This window comes from Enoplosus armatus, chromosome 8, assembly GCF_043641665.1.
Source record: "Enoplosus armatus isolate fEnoArm2 chromosome 8, fEnoArm2.hap1, whole genome shotgun sequence".
NCBI classification, from domain to species: domain Eukaryota; kingdom Metazoa; phylum Chordata; class Actinopteri; order Centrarchiformes; family Enoplosidae; genus Enoplosus; species Enoplosus armatus.
In genome coordinates this window covers 11,909,296-11,928,811 of record NC_092187.1, presented here as the reverse complement: position 1 = coordinate 11,928,811, position 19,516 = coordinate 11,909,296, and the positions used below count along the sequence as shown (strand labels likewise).

The 19,516-nt window shown below is 41.1% G+C and overlaps 2 protein-coding genes across 2 annotated transcripts; one reads left to right on the top strand and one right to left on the bottom strand.

Moving 5' to 3' along the window:
- Positions 1-742: 742 nt before the first annotated feature.
- srpk1a (SRSF protein kinase 1a) lies at positions 743-12,992 on the top strand. The gene is made up of 16 exons (XM_070909757.1): positions 743-789; positions 1,467-1,521; positions 4,418-4,545; positions 4,791-4,899; positions 5,043-5,130; positions 5,257-5,344; positions 5,842-5,948; positions 6,437-6,602; positions 6,732-6,757; positions 6,897-7,122; positions 7,266-7,655; positions 7,865-7,965; positions 8,278-8,385; positions 8,533-8,602; positions 9,773-9,865; positions 11,584-12,992. The coding sequence occupies exons 1-16, from the start codon at positions 777-779 to the stop codon at positions 11,766-11,768; spliced, it is 1,953 nt and encodes a 650-aa protein (XP_070765858.1). The 5' UTR covers positions 743-776; the 3' UTR covers positions 11,769-12,992.
- A 1,358-nt stretch (positions 12,993-14,350) lies between these two features.
- lhfpl5b (LHFPL tetraspan subfamily member 5b) lies at positions 14,351-17,412 on the bottom strand. The gene is made up of 2 exons (XM_070909820.1): positions 17,001-17,412; positions 14,351-14,598 (listed from the first exon to the last, which is right to left on the bottom strand). The coding sequence occupies exons 1-2, from the start codon at positions 17,407-17,409 to the stop codon at positions 14,351-14,353; spliced, it is 657 nt and encodes a 218-aa protein (XP_070765921.1). The 5' UTR covers positions 17,410-17,412.
- Positions 17,413-19,516: the final 2,104 nt, after the last annotated feature.

Sequence of the window (19,516 nt, the reverse complement as noted above, 5' to 3'; positions counted from 1 at the left end):
TTTCAGTGCAGAAAGGCTGATGTTATGTTTTATAGTAATTTAAAAATGGTGTCTCCATTACTTTGTTGCAAGTTTGTTTTTTAACAATAAAATGTCCCCCTCAGTACTTATTTTCATTACTTTTTATTAAATGAATTCACGGGATCCTTGCCAAAAATGTTTATGCATAACACTATGTCAGGAAAATAAAAATATTTGCTTTGGGCTTTCAAATATTTAAGTATGACCCTGCAAATGCTAATGCTGGTGATGTTGCCCCTGCCTATTTCTGTGCACACCACTGTCAATTTCAGTCTCTAAAGAAGGTTTTTTGTATAACCATCTGACAGCTCGTTTGTGATACAAACTTGAATTATTGTTTTCATTGTAAATATTAAAATGTAACAGGGTACAGATACTTACCCCCCAAATTATTTAATCTAGTTGTTTTTGTGTTATGTCAGGCAGATCATTTGACACTGAACTACCTGCCAGTGTTACTGGATGGACACAGTTTAAGTCAGCATGCTGTAGCCATTGTTACACATTGTTATACAGTAAAAGTAAATAAAAGATCAAAGATGAGTTTGAAATCCCATCAGTACTACCACATAAAACACTTCACTGTCTCTGCCCTGCAGCTTCAATGTAGTAAAAATCATAAAAAAACATGATTTGATGCCCAGGTGGAGACATCACTGGGGAAGCTCCCCTTGAGCAAAACGAACCAGTGCGCATGCGTGGAACATTCGATCACTGGTGGTGTAGCTAACGGCTAGGCTACGAATCCAGCCAACATGGAGAGGAAAGGTAAATCTTTACACCGACACGCCGCACACTGTATGAATAATGTTAGCCCGCGTGTGTGTTGACACTGCAGTTGATGTTCCTCCGCAGTCACAAATGTAAAGTTTAGCCGAGCTGCGTGCGTTCAGATGGTGGTTTAATTGAACGCGTCTGTCACGCACTGTTGAGCTGGAGCGAGCTACGTTAGCTCTCTAGAAATTAGCTTTAGCTTCAATGGGACATGTCAGGATTATCTAGCTACATATAGCTTTCTAGCTCTTTACGTTTTACGCACACCCCGAAACACCGACAACATTAACCAGCCGTAGCTCTATTAACCGACCAGCTAGCCACCCGAGTGTCTGAAATGACTTCACGCCATACTATCGTTACAGTCCTTTAAAGAACGGTTACCTAGATGGGTAAGTTAGCTTAATGATGTAACTTAACGTTAGATGGCTTCCAGTATCAAACCGGCTGACTGGCAGACCGACAGATACACAGCAATTGTGATTTAGGTATTGGTAGTTGCAAACATGACATAAGACGGTGCATAATGACCGAGTTTCTGAGCTGCAGGATCTGATAGTTGTATTCCTTGCCTCAGACAATGTCATCCTTTATTTGTCTTGAGTATCAGCTAGACAACAAACGGCAGCCAGACAATGGCAAAATAATTGGTCACTGGTGTCTTTTGACAGTTCTGGCACTCCAGGCGAGGAAGAAGAGGGCGAAAGCGAAGAAGACCATCAAAAAGTGAGTGTTTACCCCCGTTAAAGCTCGTCGTCTCATCGACACACGGTGCTGTCTGTAGATGGTCTAGACGTGTAGATGTGAAACTGACACATGGTCCTTGGCTGCATGCTTATACTCTTGCTTATTTTGGTCTGTGCATGATCCAAAGATAAAGAAATGAAGGACTGATTAACATCTCTCAAAAGACTCATTAGACTGAGCACTTTGGGTTGGCTTCCATAGCTTTCCTTTTTTTTGTATGGGGTGTAAGTAAGGGCAGTACCATAATTAATTTGGACAGTTATTTTGATTTAAGTTATGACTTGTAAGCTATCCATATAGAATGTGCAGTATGTGGTGCCTGAAATAAACGACCCGAAGGCTATGCCCTACTATTAAAATAGTTTATGAATGATCGCATTAAGATAATGCAACATTTCGTGCTCAAAATAGACCACTCAAGTGTTGATCTCCAATACTGATTGTTTTGGTGTAACTAACAATCTACTAATCATGCCATCAGTGGCGTCCTCTGGAGTGTTGCATAACAGCCTGTGCTATATTTATAACCAGAGAATGAAGAAGCCCACATCAGCCCACCGAAGCATGCCGTTTAACTGAAAACGGCACTATTGCAGATACGCACCTCCTGACAGTGTTGTCTTCATGGCTGCAACTGGCATATCCATTAGACATAAGAACCATATGATGCTAAGGAACTAAATATAACTTAAAACAGTACTGTTGCATGCCACAATCACCCTTGCATGCTGAGCACCATATGTATAGAAGAGCAGTAACACTCTCATGTCATGTTGAGGACATAGCGGAGTGTAGGAGATGCAGCTCTGAATCAGTTGTCAGGGTGAATATCAGTTTAATGTAAGCCTCTCAGGGAAAACGTACATCAAAACAACTTGAGCACTAGACACGCAGTTGCCTTTACACCCAAAGTGAAGAGCACCAGCAAAAAATAGGAGCACGACCCAAAATTAGAGCAGCCATGTCTTTTTTGTTTGTTTGTTTTTTTTCATGAAAAGATATCTAATTGGAGTTGTGTCTGGCTCCACATTTAAGCATTTTGGTCCATCCCTGTCTTCATTCTTCGACAGTCAATGAAAAGCCGTGACTGAGTATGAGAATTGAGTAGATTAATTATTAGTACCAATGATTGCTAATTGCTTCCTAATGTGTTATTAATTAAAATAATTGCAGTAATGAGAGCATTTCAAATAGTAAAATATCATTATAAAGTCAAAATCCAGTGAAGATAATTCAGGAAGTGATTGCAGCTGTTGTTGTTATTGGTACACAAACATGCAGTAAAACTGCTCTGCTTCAAATAACCATGTCAGGCATGAATAAGTAGGTTGCAGATTATGAAGAAACCAGCAGCCCGTTTGTGATACTACAGACCAGTTTAGGAATTTACTTGAACGTGATCTCTCCACGGTGATGAGCAGCCTTAATCTCCTCTGTGGAGGAAGTAACATCAATATTAGCAAACTGAACTGTTGGCAAACACAGATTATAGGATGTTACACATATATACACAGACAAAGCCATTGTGGTTTTTATGACTATATATAAATGACTGAATGTGTTTGTGAACCCCTATATTTTAATTTCACATTTAAAGATTTGTATGACTAAATTAACGAAACTTCAAAAGAGAGATTGATATCATTAACAATCTGAGGTCAAAACACCAGTAACTGCAAATATGAAAAACCCAAATATTTAATATGCACAGATTTTCATCCATTCCCTTTCTTCATGTACTAAATGCCATTAATTGTGTACGGATACTTACCTGTCAGGTTGTTTTAGGTTCTAGACTTCTAGTGCATAAAATATTAATATTTAAGTGTATTTTTTGTCTGTAGTTGACTACAAAACCTTGGGCCACATTCTTAATACTATTTTCTTAATATCTTATTTTTCGTTCAGTCTTCTATGACTTTCTCTTGATGTACTTTGTCTCTTCCATCTGACAACCTGACATAATGACAAAATAACTGTGCTTGTACAGGCTTGTACCCTAATCTTTTTTCTTAAATGATGCATATTTTTTTTTCTACAAATTAATGAAGCCATTCTGATAAATTTGTATTGTGTCCTTAAGTGTGATGTCTGTAGATGGAGGAGTGTCAGTGTGGATCTGTTGTGGCAGGAAGATTTTGACTGAGATTTTTACAGCCTCTCTTCATTGCCAGCATGAACAAAATATTGAAGTTCAGATGCAGTTTTCAATCATCAGCAGCACTTTAAAGGCGTGGTCCACCTGAAAAATCTTTTTATAACTCCAGGTGTATTCACTTGCATCGCTCAATTGGCAGTCTCTTTTTTGCGTTTATTTGTTTATGGAAGATACAGCTCAATTCAAAATGGACTTGGTTGATTTTAACAACAAATTGGCAGATTGGCTCTGGACATCTGCACTATTTGTCTGAGCTAATGTAGTTCACAGTCATTCAAATATGGTATACAGTACATTCTGAATGGTGTTTAACATTCATTTAAATTCAATTTAACTTACAACACATTCAATATGTCACTGGTTTAAATATCTGCTGTCTGGCCAGTACAGCTGTCTCATCAGAATAATGCCAACTGCTGCTCTATTGTTTTGTCTTGGCAACAATTACCTGCAATGCATTAAGCAGGATTTGGGTGTGGTTAAATTTGTGTGGTGGAGGCTAATGAAGATTAACTGTTCACCAACTCTGCTGAGAAAATCTTTTATTACCCTTGTTAAACATTTGTCAAATAGGAATGCGTTTCAATTATTAAGACTGGTTGTTGGTGAGAGGCTGTGAAAGTTGATTTCTCAAAGGGAAATCTGTACTCAGGCAAGAAAGACGTCTGGGACTTTGTTCCTAATGAAGTCTATGATGGTTGATTGCTTGTCCATCAGGCAGCCAGCCAATCCCAGAAGTCGACAGCAGCCCCAGCTAGAAGCCTCGCCCCAGGAACCCGAGGAACCTGAGGAGATTCTCGGCTCTGATGATGAGGAGCAGGAGGACCCCAATGACTACTGCAAAGGTGAGTCCCGTCTTACTTAGTATGTTTACATGCCCACTATGACCCAGTTATTGTGAATAACCAGATTGAAAAACTTGATTTAAAGCGTTCGTATGGTTTGCAGTAAATAAACTTTCCGAATAAATGAGTTTATTTTACTAAGATAACCCATTCAAGGTGTTTTTATGTGATTGTTACAAGAGTATTACCTGACAGTCTGTACATTGTTGATCCTCCTAGTCAACATGGATTTTCTTCTCATCTAGGTGGCTACCACCATGTGAAAGTGGGAGACCTTTACAACGGAAAATACCATGTCATCCGGAAACTGGGCTGGGGACACTTCTCCACCGTGTGGCTCGCCTGGGACATCCAGTACGAGAAAATCTTTACTGCATATTCTTACTGCACTGTTTTTGTTTTTGAGGCCTTAAGTTGGATACAGATTCAGTAGCAGCTGAGTGTGTGACTGTTGTGGTAGGACCTGTTAGCGAACGTTACTTGCTCTGTGGTTGCAGGGTGAAGAGGTTTGTTGCAATGAAGGTGGTGAAGAGTGCGGAGCACTACACGGAGACGGCAGTGGATGAGATCAAACTCCTCAGATCTGTAAGTAGCTGAGTTAATGCCAGCTCCTAGTTAATGCCTATGCCAATCCTGTATTGGCCCAGTCTAACATTAGTAAGTGTAAATCCTGATTGTTTCGATTGTGTTGTACCTTTTCTTTGTCCCCAGGTAAGAAACTCAGACACCAATGATCCCAACAGGGAGATGGTGGTCCAGCTGCTAGACGACTTCAAGATCTCTGGTGTTAATGGAACTCGTATCCTTTGCAGCCAAATATTTCGAATGCTTCGGGGTCATTTTTAGGACTCAGGTTTGATCTGTTTTAATTGCTGACTACTGGAAAGTCTAAAGCCTGTTAATTCTTAGAAAAATACTTTGTCAAGGCGAGGATCAATCTTTCCCCTGGTGTCAAATTTAGCTGAAGAGCAGAATGCAGGTAGTAAAGTAAACAACAGGTGATGGGTGTACTAAATGGAACCTTGTGTGTCCCAAACAGACCTCCACCTATCCACAACACGTTGGCTTAGTAATATCCCCTGAATGCCACAGGGATTGCTGGAGCTGTAACATGAAACTCCCTAACAACACTGTAGTGTTTGTGCTGCTATGACCTGCCCTCTTTTCAATAAAAATAATGCTGCTTCTCATTTAGGTGATTTGACCCTTGTGTTATTAGATTTTTTTTTTCTAATTGGTTCAGTTTGGGCTTTACTTGTATTGCATTGTTAATATCTTAACTGCTGTGATCTTCAGATGTCTGCATGGTGTTTGAGGTGTTGGGGCATCACTTATTAAAGTGGATAATAAAGTCTAATTACCAAGGGCTGCCCCTGCCGTGTGTGAAGAGCATCGTAAGACAGGTAACATAAGACCCACAGTGTCGCACTTTGTTATCTGGTGACTCGTGATGAAGGTTCAGTTGTAGCTTCCTCTAGTTTGCCAGAGCCAGGTCGCCTCCTGGCTGTTTGATGGGTGTGAACCAGTTAGGGTGGAGCATGTTGTGATAATTGACTGTATAAACAGTAACCAAGTGAAAGTGGGAAAAATTGTGGTGTATCCATTTTTTTAACTAAGGGGGCCCTTGTCATGATGGATCGAATAATAAGAAATATATTGCAAAAGACTCCATTGTAATACATTATATTCACTGGCACTAAGTGTTACTCTTTATTTACGCTTGGATTGTTGATTTGACATCCAACCAAAGACAGTTTTCTCATTGCCTAGTCATACTTGTATTCAATATATTTTAACCGTGTGGAAAACCAAAACAGACCTAGAGAAAAGGATCTATACAAATATACACTTTAACAGTCTGTCAATCATTCTCCATTCATTAATTTTCCAGGTACTCCAAGGCCTGGACTACCTGCACACGAAGTGTGAGATCATCCACACAGACATCAAGCCGGAGAATATCCTGATGAGTGTTGATGAACCTTATGTCCGCAAGCTCGCAGCTGAAGCCACAGAGTGGCAGAGGGCTGGGGCGCCTCCCCCCTCCGGTTCAGCAAGTATGAGACACACACACACACACACACACACACACACACACACACACACACACACACACACACACACACACACACACACGATGAGCACAGTTTTTACCAGTTTGTACTCATCTGATATTCTCTTTTCAGTAAGCACAGCGCCTGCTCCAAAACAGGTACAACCCTTTTATCATTTACTTTTTGCATAGGACATCAGCCTCCCATATTTTCTAGTATAACACACATTTAAAGCAGTCCCACAAATATGCAGCTATCCATGAGAGCTATTTTATTTCTTACGTTCATCCCTGACAGACAGTAAAAATGTCCAAGAACAAGAAGAAGAAGTTAAAAAAGAAGCAGAAGCGTCAGGCGGAGCTGCTGGAAAAGTGCATCTTGGACCTGGAGGAGATGGAAAAGACCACAGAGACACGAGAGGAGGAAGAGGATGAAGATGAGGACCCACAGTCTCCAAAGGGACGGGCCTGCGCTCCTCTCAGACAGGTGTCTCTTCTGGAGCTAGGAAATGAGGAAACAGAGGGTGAGAAGCCAACATCACAGTAATGCTTCTTAAATGTTTATTGCTGCTGGCTAAAGTTCTGTCGTGGTTGTAAGCCAGTCATAAAATCCCTGGTATGAGTCATTGGAAAAGAATTGTCATCTGTTTTGTCCTGATACTTTCAGAGAGCAGTGTGACTGCAGATCTCATGAGGCTGCGACCACAAGGGCTGTCAGAGGTGAACTGCAATGGCCACGTGGAGGTGGACCAGAGGCAGTCTCAGTGGAGGGACGAAGACCAACACAATGGCAACGCAGAGCCCACAGAGAAATGTGCCAGTCAGGAGGAGCAACACGAGGAGTCCCCTGTTCACCCCGTCTGCAACGGCGTGGACTCTGCAGATCTCAAGGAACTGGACACTGAGACTGAAGGCAGGGGTGCTCACAGCAGCGGAGTAACTGAGAGACGCCTTCCTGCTGGGCTGGAGGAGGGAGAGCTGGAGCGTAGCATTTTGCAGGAGGTGGAAGAGGACGGGTCTGACTGTCAATATGCAACCCAGGAAAGCCTGAGAAACGGTCAGTCAGCCAAAAATCAGTACATCTACTTAACTGCAAAGAGTTTGTTTTTTTTCGTTTTTTTTGCTAGCTGTTTGCTGTGGCTGGGCTGCTTTGGAATAAATAAAGGCTCAGCCATGTGGACTTTGAAATATTGATCGTTAAGCTCTTCTTTTATTAGATGTTTAGTCCATCCTTATCTCTCTGTCTCTCTCTCTGCTCTGATATAGGCAAGCTAACAGCAGGATCCCTGCTAGTTAACCCCCTTGAGCCACTCAATGCAGACCAGATCAAGGTCAAGATTGCAGACTTGGGAAATGCCTGCTGGGTGGTGAGTAGCCTACTAATGACCTGAGGGATTGCCTGATTAGGCAGCGAGGGACATATCCAGTGTCATCAAGCTACCGAAATAGAAATACTTAAATCTTCCAGCTCTTTGTCTTATTTGTTGTATTCATCTAGCTTTTGAGATGGAATGGAAGTTGGATACAGCTCTCTTCTAGGCTTCTTCTTCAGTCCACACACATTTATAATTCTTCAATATATTTCTCCCATCTTAACAGGAACCCATCTGTTGGCTTTGTTACTTACACATGTCATGGGATTTTTGGTTAGGATTTGTTTTCTTCTCTTCCTCTCTCAGCACAAGCACTTTACAGAAGACATCCAGACACGGCAGTACCGGTCCTTAGAGGTACTCATTGGTTCTGGATACAGCACACCGGCAGATATATGGAGCACAGCCTGCATGGTGAGATTAAACTTACCGTAGATCATAGTCCAATGTACCTTGAAAAGATCTCAATAGCGTTAAGAGAGTTTAGCAAGTGGTGGGAGGGATTAAATATATCCCGTCATGCAGTCTTTTCCTGTGTTTATGATGATTGTGTCTCCTCAGGCTTTTGAGCTCGCCACGGGGGACTACTTGTTTGAACCACATTCTGGGGAAGATTATTCCAGGGATGAAGGTATTGCTGGGACTTCCTCTTCCTCTCCATTATCTGTTGTATCCACTTATAACTGCACAGCATTAATCCTAACTGCTACATGTTGTAGTATTTTTTAAATGTACGCTTCACTGGTAAGAGGCGTTTAGCATTGGTGGTAACTTTTAACAGTTATTGCTACTGTGAAAAGCTTCATGATGTCTTTCTTGTTAAATTGGCCCTCATTGATGTTTTATTGCCATCGTGAATGATGAACGTCGACAATCTAATGAGTTTCACAGTAAGCATGGCAAGCTGTGACCTTCACTCCAAATTATTGTGCAGTTTGCACAATAAGTTGCAAAGTTTAAAATGCAACCAGAGTTCTTGTTGCACAGTGGTAACTCTTAAGTGAGGTACTCCCATTACAGTGATGTCAAATTTAGAAGAAATGGAGATGTGAATCATGTGATGATGAGTACCAACGTTCCTGTGTTTATTTCCTCTCTTAACACCTCAAACCACATTTTTTTGCCGCACTGGAGGCGGGGCCATCTTTCACTTCCTTTTTCATCTTTTCTTCATCTCCTCACTGACTCACTCTTCACGTCTCCTCGTTCTCCTCCATATGCTTTCCTTACATTCATTTTGGCTCGCTGCTTAGCTTGAGGTGTCTGTACTAACTTGATTCTGCTGCAGCATGTCAGGTATGTGGTAAGATTCAAACTTTATTGGCGTATGCCCCGCAGCTGTGAATCGGCTTTTTCACCTGCTTTACGTGATCTCTTGAGGCTATTGCTTAATATTCTTCCACAGCTTTCTCTCTTATGATTCTTTGACTAATCACTCATCCTGTATCAGAATCTACTGTACAAGTTTTAGCACGTATGGCTTTGATGGCTGTGCTTTAAGTCTGATTTTTCAATCTGATTTGATCTTCATGGTTTGTTTTCCTATACGAAAGTGAATGGCCCACATGCGTTCCATTGTTTGTAATAGCTTTTGATGTGAAATAATGATTAGGCTTCCCATATGTGTGCTTCTTGTCACACAAGGCTGTCATCATCCATTGTTCCTAATACATTGTTCCACATGACTGTTTGCCATCTCTCTCCTATCCCCTCTCTCATTTGCCATCTCCTCCTCTCTCCAAACTGTCACCCTCTGACTTTCTGTCCTCCCCTCTCCTCCTCTGATGTGCCTCATTTCCAGACCATCTTGCTCTCATGATTGAGTTGCTCGGTAAAATCCCTCGTCACTATGCTCTGAGTGGGAAATACTCACAGGAATACTTCACCAAGAGAGGTATGCTACCCCTCTGTCTGTGGCTCGCTCTGGGAACGGTGGAGGGGCGGAGATGAAAGGGGGGAAGGCGCATTCAGATCTATCAAAGTTGTTGGTGTGTGCAGGCCAACGGGCAAAATAATGAATACAGACCAATAAATGTGTGTTACTTTGAACAGTGCCATCAGACACTGATCCAAGTGTCAGTAGTTCTGCCAAAGATTTCCTGGCAGAGGTACATTCAGTACCTCTTTAGTTGTAGCCACAGGACTTGGCTGGACACTTGATACTGTATTGATCCTTGTAGGCGAACTTCTCGTTACTTTTATTTCCTCCACTGAAGAGTCAAGAGTGTAAGGTCAGCCACAGTAGTGGTCTGATTTTACCTAATTATTTAAAATGCATTTAATTTGATAGAATTATAAAAGCAACCAGAGAAAATGTTCGTCTTAGTTGCTGTGCTTCTCTAATCACAGGTCTGAAGTGACAGGAGTGTCAGCATATAAACTGGCATCAAAAAGTGCAAGTGTGAATAAGAGTGTTCAACAGTGTGATAATTATGGAGGAGCCTTGGAAAAATATCTCATCCAAAAGGGATCCCTGGGCCAAAATAACTTGAGAACCTTTGTGCTCCAGATGCAGGGTGCCTGTTTGGTGGCTTGAACCTGAACTCTGTATTCTCAGAAAACCACTCTGCTACCATTCACTATGGCACAGAGTCTTGATGACATAACCTCTGCGATGCCTTAGTGCACTGATTTTTGTTGTTGATACAGTCAAGTGTTAAAAGGGTCAAGACCTCTATGTTTACACCCAAGAGTGTTGCTGTGAAAATGAGGATGATGCTGTTGTATAAATGGTTCAACACGTATAAGCAGGTGTATAAACATGACAAATATTTTTTATTTAAATATATTCATATGCCCAAGATCAGTGAGTTTAAGATAAAATCGCTACCTTTACTTGTAGGTGTTGAAATGTAATAAAAAGCTACTATAACTTAATGTGAGCCACTGAAAGTTTCTGCTTTGAGATTGAAGTATATGAACAGTAAAAGACTGATTACAGATCTCAGAAGAGTATTTACTGATCCTCTTCATACTCCACCACCTTAGTTTTAGTATGAATTTGAAATTTCTAACTGAAGGTCTGTACACCCCAACCTCTGCAACAATCTGCTGTCAGCCTGGTCCCCCCTCCTCTTCCTCATCCCCCACCCACACACCCAGAGTGGGCCTGTGACCGGGACACTGTCTGATGAATCTGTCGTTTGTCTTTGTCTGTCTTCCCCTCTCCTCTTGCAATCGTCTGCCGTTGTAGACCATATAGCGCTGATCATTGAGCTGCTGGGGAGTGTCCCACGCAAACTCATAATGAACGGCAAATATTCCAAGGATTTTTTCACCAAGAAAGGTAAAAAGTGTCAAGATTTGAGGTTTTCTGTCTGTAGTCAAGATCATGCCCTCGAGCCACTTACAAAAGAGTCATAACTCTTTTCACTGTTAAAGAATTTTAAATGTTTTTTCACTTTTATGTTAAAACATTTCCAACATTAGATATTGCTATCCAAAAGAAATACCTGCTTTGGAAATACATTCACAGTTAATAAAGTGAAATATTGAATGTATGTCATAGCTAGATATTTAAATATGTTTTCACATACTTTACATTTGGGAAATTGTTGTGTCCTGCACGGCCCTCTGACACGATGTTGTCTGACTGACGTGGTTTGTCCGCAGGTGATTTGAAACACATCACCAAGCTGAAGCCGTGGGGCCTGCTGGAGGTGCTGGTTGACAAGTACGAGTGGCCCCGCGAAGAAGCCGAGTGCTTCACCGACTTCCTGCTTCCCATGCTGGAGCTGGTCCCAGAGAAGAGAGCCACGGCCGCAGAGTGCTTGCGCCACCCCTGGCTCTCCCTCTAGTGGAGACCTCCAGTCATTGCACCTCCCTTCCCTCCCCACCATCTCCAGAGACTGCAACAGATCACTTTCCAGTTTGGGCATATCAGATGAATATTTATTTCTCCTTTTTTTTATTTTGTTGTTTTGGATTTCTTATGTTCTCTTGAACTAATGCTTCTGTGTATGTTTGCTTTGTATTTGTTGGTTCTTCTCTCGGCATGATGACGCCAGGAATCCAGTGGATTATATTACTTTGTGGTCATGTTGGCTCCAACTGCTGTGTTCCGTTCACCCACCCAACTAAGCAAACCTATTATTGTACTGCTAGTGACTCATCCTTGTTTGTTACACTCCTGCACTAAAACCCAAACAAAACAAGGATATGTAGCCTTTATTGGTCATTTTTGTCCCCTTAAAAAAAGGACGCGCTATCACTTCTTTTCTTGTACATTTTCATTAGTGCTGTGTTGTTGTTTTTTTTATTAATTATTTTATCTTATATTACACATATAAGGTATATATTTTGTATTTGTAAAGTAGGCTTAGGAAGTTGCACACTGGGCTGACATTTACACTGACTGTGGTAATAGCATTTCTCCAGACAGACACTCTAGTTTCTTACTGAGACATCCACTGTCTGGTAACGTAGGTAATATTATTTAGCCATAACAAATCCGTGGTCTCCTGGTATTTAGTGTGGTTAGTTAATTATAATAAATGAGATCTTTCATTCTCATGGGAGGCTGGTATTCTCATACACTTATTACAATTCAGGAAAATAGTGTTTTAAAGGTTTCAACAAGACGACATGTTAAGAAGCCCAATTTTAAAGGAAAAAAAAAAGTGAAAATAAACTGTATATATCTGTACCAAAGAGTTTGCCTTTATGTATATTACAGTTATGTACAGTTTTTAACAAATCTTATATCTTAGCTAAAATTATTTAGCTGGGTAGCTGTGTTTTAATAACGCGTATGGAAGATGTGTTCAAGCTCAGTTATATGTGTGGCCAACTGTTCAATAATGTCACTGTTTTTACCATAGAAATGGTGAGATCTGATGTTATGTAATGGTGTCCAAAATTTATCATATGAAAGTAAACCTATGTATCTGTTGAGGCCTAGGGGGAAAAAAACTAAATTTACATCAGTGTGAAATTCAAGAACATAGACTTAATGTGAGCTGTCGATTTACAAAACTGTACAACACACCATACAATAAAACAGATGTTCATACAACACAAAAGGACTGTGTCAAGCTTGTTTCTCTGAGTTTATTTGACATGAAGTACAGAAATAAAACTGCAGTTCTTGTGAAGCAGTAAAGGACTTCTAAATTTCAATTAACCAAAAGTCAATACAACCATGAAAACAGCAGAAAACAAATAAAAAGTCAGGTGAACAGTTTGATCTAAACTACATCATGACATTTCAGGATGCTTGTTCATTACCATCAAAGTACATCTGCATCACACTGGTCCTGAAGGTTTGTGTTCATCAGGGGTTTTCTGTAAGAGAGGAACACCTTTATGTGATGGATTTCAGACACTGGGCCTTTGCTGGCTGCTAAACCAACTCGATAATTCTGGTTCTCAAACTAAAGTGTAAAGTATACAGAGAAAACTAGTGTAACTTTTTAATTTAGGATACTGTTGATAAATATATGAAGAGTTCAACATTAATATTTTCACCTGAGCTATTATGAATAAGTGGAAAAAATATATAGTTGTTAAATTCTCTCTCAGTATACAATTAGACAATAGGATCATCTGAAAAGCAATCAAATTAGGAAAGTTTAAGGTATTTAAGTGCTCTGGAACAACTAGGCAAACTCCATTTGCTGATGAAGACCATATGATATGACCGAAAGCTCTGAAACAGACACCAAATGGACCTTGGGGTGGGACTGTTATGGCACTTGCTGTTTCCAAGGTCAAGAATGTTTAATAACTCTCAAACCTGTTTTCCTTTTTTTTGAGAACGCTAACTTTTCTGAAATGTAGGTAACAAATGTATGTGTGCATTGTTCAAATGTCAGTCAAAATGCAAAAACTGAAAGAAGTTAATGCAGCAGTTACAATGGAAGAGCTGAAAGAAGGTTCAGCATGAGCACTGAATGAAATCAAGTGTAAATTTAAGTGTAAGCACTGAATAAAACTGAAGATTCAGTTGAACTTCAAGTACTGAAATGAGTTTAAATGTCAGTCATAGTGTATGTCATGAATTGAGTTTGAAGAGACTTGATGTGATGTCAGCAGAGGAGCAAAGGATGACTGCAGCTGAAGTGGAAGCGCTGAAGACACTTCAAGTGCGTGCATTGTGAGCTGTTTAACATTTCAACTGTAGTTTATGATCTGAAAGTTGAACTGTCTTCAGTTTCAGGGTCCTGTAGTTGAGCATTCTGGCTCACTGCCATGATTTACTGGGACACTTGAATACAACGGTTAATGTTATTGTCACCTGTGATTTTCCTACTATGACAAGAAAAATGTCTGCTGTGAAAAAGGCCAACGACCATCATTCAGGCTCCCAACACCAAGCTCAAGAGCAGAGACGGGTTGCGTCCGTGCTTTGGTCTATTCCCACAACCTTCACCCGTTTGCATCAACCCTCACCTGCTCCCTCCACCTCAAAGTCATCCGGCAGCAGTTTGTCCTGGCGGTTGCCGAGGGTGAAGGACAGCAGTGCCAGGAGGAGGGCGTCCAGGATGCTGATGATGGCCAGGATGTAGGCCCAGCGCACCGTGCAGTTCCCCAGGCTGTACTTATCCGTCCTCTGGCCACACATCCTCTTCACCTCCGGGGAGTCCCAGCCGTCCGGGTAGATCATGCAGCCCATCACCATCAACGCGGCTGCGGGGGAAGAAGGATATTGAAATGGTGGAGCCGTGCAATAATTACCCCTTGTGTGCTTTTACTTTGATAAATAATTATTAGGGAGGTTCTTCTGAGCCCCCAGTGCAGTATAAGGCATGATGTACCCCCATAAAGTGCCAAAGGTTTAATTCATTTATGGTGCCGCAGGGCAAAGGATGCTCAGTGGTGCTGTTTGCATGATGTACTGTTCTGAAAGTTCTTAAAGTTAAATGCTCTTCATCTGGTAAAGTTTCCTCTGGGCCACAGCTACGTCACAAACCTAGATTAAAATCTGCATTCTGCAACTATGTGCATTTCAAGGAATAACCATGTTATGTACAGTGGTGGAAAGTAACTAAGTAGATTTACTGTACTTGAGTATTTCTTCACACTTTACTTTATCATTATATTTCTCAATTTGTACTTTTTATTCTACTACATTTACTAGAAAGACAAAGTTACTAATTACTGTACAGATTTACTTCTACATGAAAAGTAAGCTTATAAAATAAAACACACTGTTAAAGATTAAATTAGTGCTTTCCAACCATTTGGGTTGTGACCCCTAATAAAAATATAGTGTCTGGTTCTCAGATGTCTATGACTTGTTAGCAGTTCAATCGAAAAGATGTTTCTCCTCTAACCTTCTCAGACGGTTTCATTTAAATAACTTTTCAAGGCCCAAAGAGGTAAAATTATCTTCTTCTTTTTTTTATTTACAAAAATGCAAAGATTAGATTAAAGTCATGAGATGATTCATGGGAGACGTTAATCATCTCATGACCTCTTAGATTTATCTGGTGACCCTTTGGAGGGGCCCGACCCCTAGGTTGGAAACCATTGGCCAAAACTACCTGACAATCTAAAGAAGTTCAAACTAGCTGCAACTCAACCGGCCACAACAGAAAAATGCTGCTCTAACATTGTTGCATCAGTATTAAAAATGTAATAATGTGATATATGATAATACATCACTCATGGGGAGTACTTTTACATTTGATACTGAAAATACATTTGTTGATAATACTTTATCAAGTATTTAACTTAACTTTTACTTTAGTAGGATTTGGGATGCAGGACTTTTTGTTTGTAATGGAGTATATTTACATGCTGTACTGGTGTTTTTACTGAAGTAAAGGATCTGAGTATACTAGTTATTTAGGACTTTATCATATGGCTAGTTTCAGGTGCCAATTTAGATCAGTTAACAACACAGCAACACCTGATCATGTTACATGTAATCAATCCACCCTCAGAGGTGTCAGAGGCTGGACTGAAACTGGATCCCTTATTGGCTTCGACAAGAACAACACATCCAACACAAACACAAAACGCGCCTGAAACCAGAGAGGTGAGAAGGCGGCTCATGACAGGATGAGTTCATCACCTCACAGTCGAGGACAGTTCATGACAGAGGCACATGTCTCACTCGTCCTTCAGACCCACTGCGTTCTTGTCGGAGTTTTGATATTCAGGTGCCGAACTTTGGTAAAAATTGGAAGGGTTTTGTGGAATGTGTATGTTCACGACCAAATGTAAAAACTTGGTCTTTATTCGAGTAATTAGATGCTGACACTAAAGCAACTATAAGGTTTTAAAAAGTAGAATAACTGGTCCCTTGCCTGCTTAGTGTTTCTCCATGGACTGTGGCCTTTGACGTCGGCCAAGACTTTAACATTAACTCATAAAATGAAAAGCAATAGACTCCTTTTTTTCCTCCAAACCTTCAAGCCAAACCCAGTAGACTTTTTGGTGGCACAGTTACAAAATCAACTAGTATTTTTCAGACAATGTCTCAATATTGATAACCTGATGATATTATAGGCATTATTCTCTTCGCTCAGTTGTAAGTTTTGTATCAGTTCTGGACAGCAAAATAAGTTTCTTTACTTAAGTACAAGTAGTAATGCCCCAATTTAAAAATGCTCAAGTAAAGGTTCTGCAAGTATTATTAGCAAAATGTACTTCGTATTTTGTATTGAAAGTACTGCAGAATGGACCATTCCATTGTGTTATATTATTATATACATTATATTAATTATTAATATTACTGATGCACTGATGCAACATGTAAGCAGCATTTTAATGCAGCTTGTGGAGGTGGAGCTAGTTTTAACTGCTTTATATACTGTTGGGTACTTTAATCAATAATATGCATCATATTTTAGCCATACATTGATCATATATTTTTATGTAAAATATGAATATAACCAGTCACTGGTCACTAGAGCTGCCAAATAAACGGAGTGGACTAAAACATAGGCTTCTGAGATGTAGTGGAGAAGAAGTATAAAGTAACATACAATGAAAGCGCTTGAGTAAAGTACAAGTACATCAAAATGGTGCTCAAGTACAGTACTGGAGTAAATGTACCTTCCTCCACTCCTCCTCCTCCTCACCTGAGGCCAGCTGCATCCAGGCACAGATCCTGTACACGTTCCCGGCGTTGCAGAAGAAGAACAGGCTGAAGCAGACCATGGTGCCCACCACCAGCAGCATGGAGGTCCCCACGAAGAACATGGCGGTCCTGAAGGCCGGCGACGGGATGGAGCTGAAGTCCAGCACGCTGCCCTTGCACGTGAGCTCCGAGGTGAGCGCGTTGCCGATGCAGTAGTGGAAGAGGCCGAAGTAGCCGGCCTGCGGGGTGTTGACGCTGTCCCCGATCCAGTAGGGCTGGATGAAGACCACCACGGTGATGATGACGAAGCAGATGGTGAACACGGCCCACATGACGCCGATGGCTCGAGAGTTCCTCACGTAGTTCGTGTGGTAGATTTTAGCAGCCTCCTGGGCCGGGAGCAGATCCATGTCAGCGAGCAGACAGACAAAAAGTTTGTCTCTGAACTTTTCTTAAATGTTCTCCATCTTCAGTTAATCTGTGAACATCTTTCTAAGAAGGTTTAAGCTCCATCCACACGTCCCGAGTCTGTAAACGCCACAACACCCCCCCGCTGCGACTGAAACACCTGGCTCAGGCTTCAGCACCCTGGACAGCACCCTCTCCTCTCTAATTAATGACGTTTCTCTGGCGTCAGAGATGGACAGCTGTCTTACAATGTGGGATCACAAGCTGACAAACACAGGCTTTACTACAGAGAAACGAAATAATACAGAGCTGCAGTTTATTGAGTCTCCTGATGAAGTATTGAAGCTGCTCAATTCATTTTGGACATGTAAGAATAACAGAATAATCAACACTATCAGGAAACTTGTCCATTCACATTTGCTTGTCTTTTTCCTCTTCTTTAAAGACGGTTTAATATAAAAAGAAGGTCATTCTGGGGACTGGCCCTTTTCTTGTTGAGTTAAAACCACAAACTATCTCACAGCATACTTAACTGGGGGGTTTAATTGAAAATGTATTTATAATATAAACACTACAATTTTATCATTATAAGATTAACTGTAACTTAGTACATGTTTCCCTTTGGAAAGCCTAACCTGTTAGCCTTGTGTTTCCTCAAACTAACTGATCACCAAGAAAACAACACACATTTGTCAGGATTATTAAATGTTCAGGGGTTCTTTTTATATTCACACTGCAGCTTTACTGCGTAGTTTTGTTGTTTTAATTTAGTACAAACCCCTCTTCGTTCCAATATTAAATTAAATGTCATAATATGAGATTTAGTGAGCTTGGATGCTGCTTGGCAGTTTACTGAGGTTTATCGCTGCCACGCAGGAAGCTTAAAATAAAGGTTTGCTGATATCAAATTCAATATTGTTCCAGCTGAGTCTTGCTTATTGGAGCGCCGCTTATCTGAAAACTTGCCGCACACAAGGAACACAATCAGGTTTTTTTTTCATTTTTTTATTATTATTTTGATAAATTAAAAAAAAAAACCTCACATGGATAGATGCTGGCTTTTGATTGTAGGTGTTGGGCGTTCAGCTGCCTCACAGTGAAGTCTGAGTAGAAATGGCACAGATGTGGAAAAACCTCACACTACACGGACGTGGGCAGCTTCAAAGCACACAGCACACTCGCGTTTGCCAAAACCAGCTGGTCTGTGATGTTTGATACCAAAACATCTATTTAATGCTGGCGAGGCCTTTTCTGCTCTCTCTCTCTCTCTCTCTCAGTTGCTGCTCTTCAGGAGCCTATTTTGTCCATTTTAATTGCTCCTCTGTGGCCTCATAAGTGACCATATTCAACACCAGAATTACTTAATTGCTGTGCTGCAATCCCACTTTTAGTGGTGTGTGTTTAATAACACTAACAGTTTCCTTCAAACAACACATATGGTTTCACTCCTTGCACATTTCCTTTGTGTGCCATATTCAGTTTGGGATGACAGCTACGGCTCGAGGCTGACAGGGGCAGCCGGACTGAGCGTGCCACCATCTGTGCCCTTCACCCTCCAGTCAGTGTTCGTAACAAGTAGCTTGAGGGCCTCCTACATGACAGTGTGCCATGTGTAGAGAAAAGTATTCAGGCATGAGCGGTTGTCCCACGTCCCCCCCGGGGGATCTCTGACGGCTACCTGCAGCTCAGGAGGGACAATCAGCTGCCGGTGGGAGGTAGCGGAGAGGGAAACGAGAGCTCTGTCTGAAAGACGGAAGACAGAGAGGGCTGAGATGGAGAGGAGATGTCACAGTTTAGATAAAAAGACTAATCAAACTCTTTGTTTCTGTGGAGGAAAAATGTGGGGGAGCAGCTTCTGAGTGCTGCTCTAATGAGACGTAATCCCCGGTACATGTGACAGCCTCTGAAGAGTCTGACTGTCTTGTTAAGATTTCATCAAGCCTGCTATTTCTTCAGTGATGCCTTGATGAGGAGGTGTGCTGCAGACATCTTGGTGGGAAGAAAATGGTTGTAGACAGTCAGTGCATCACTCACACACAAGCACACTTTTGATTAACCTCTTTATTTGTCTTTTTTTTAGTTTTCTGAAATGAAACCTTGTTTCAGGCG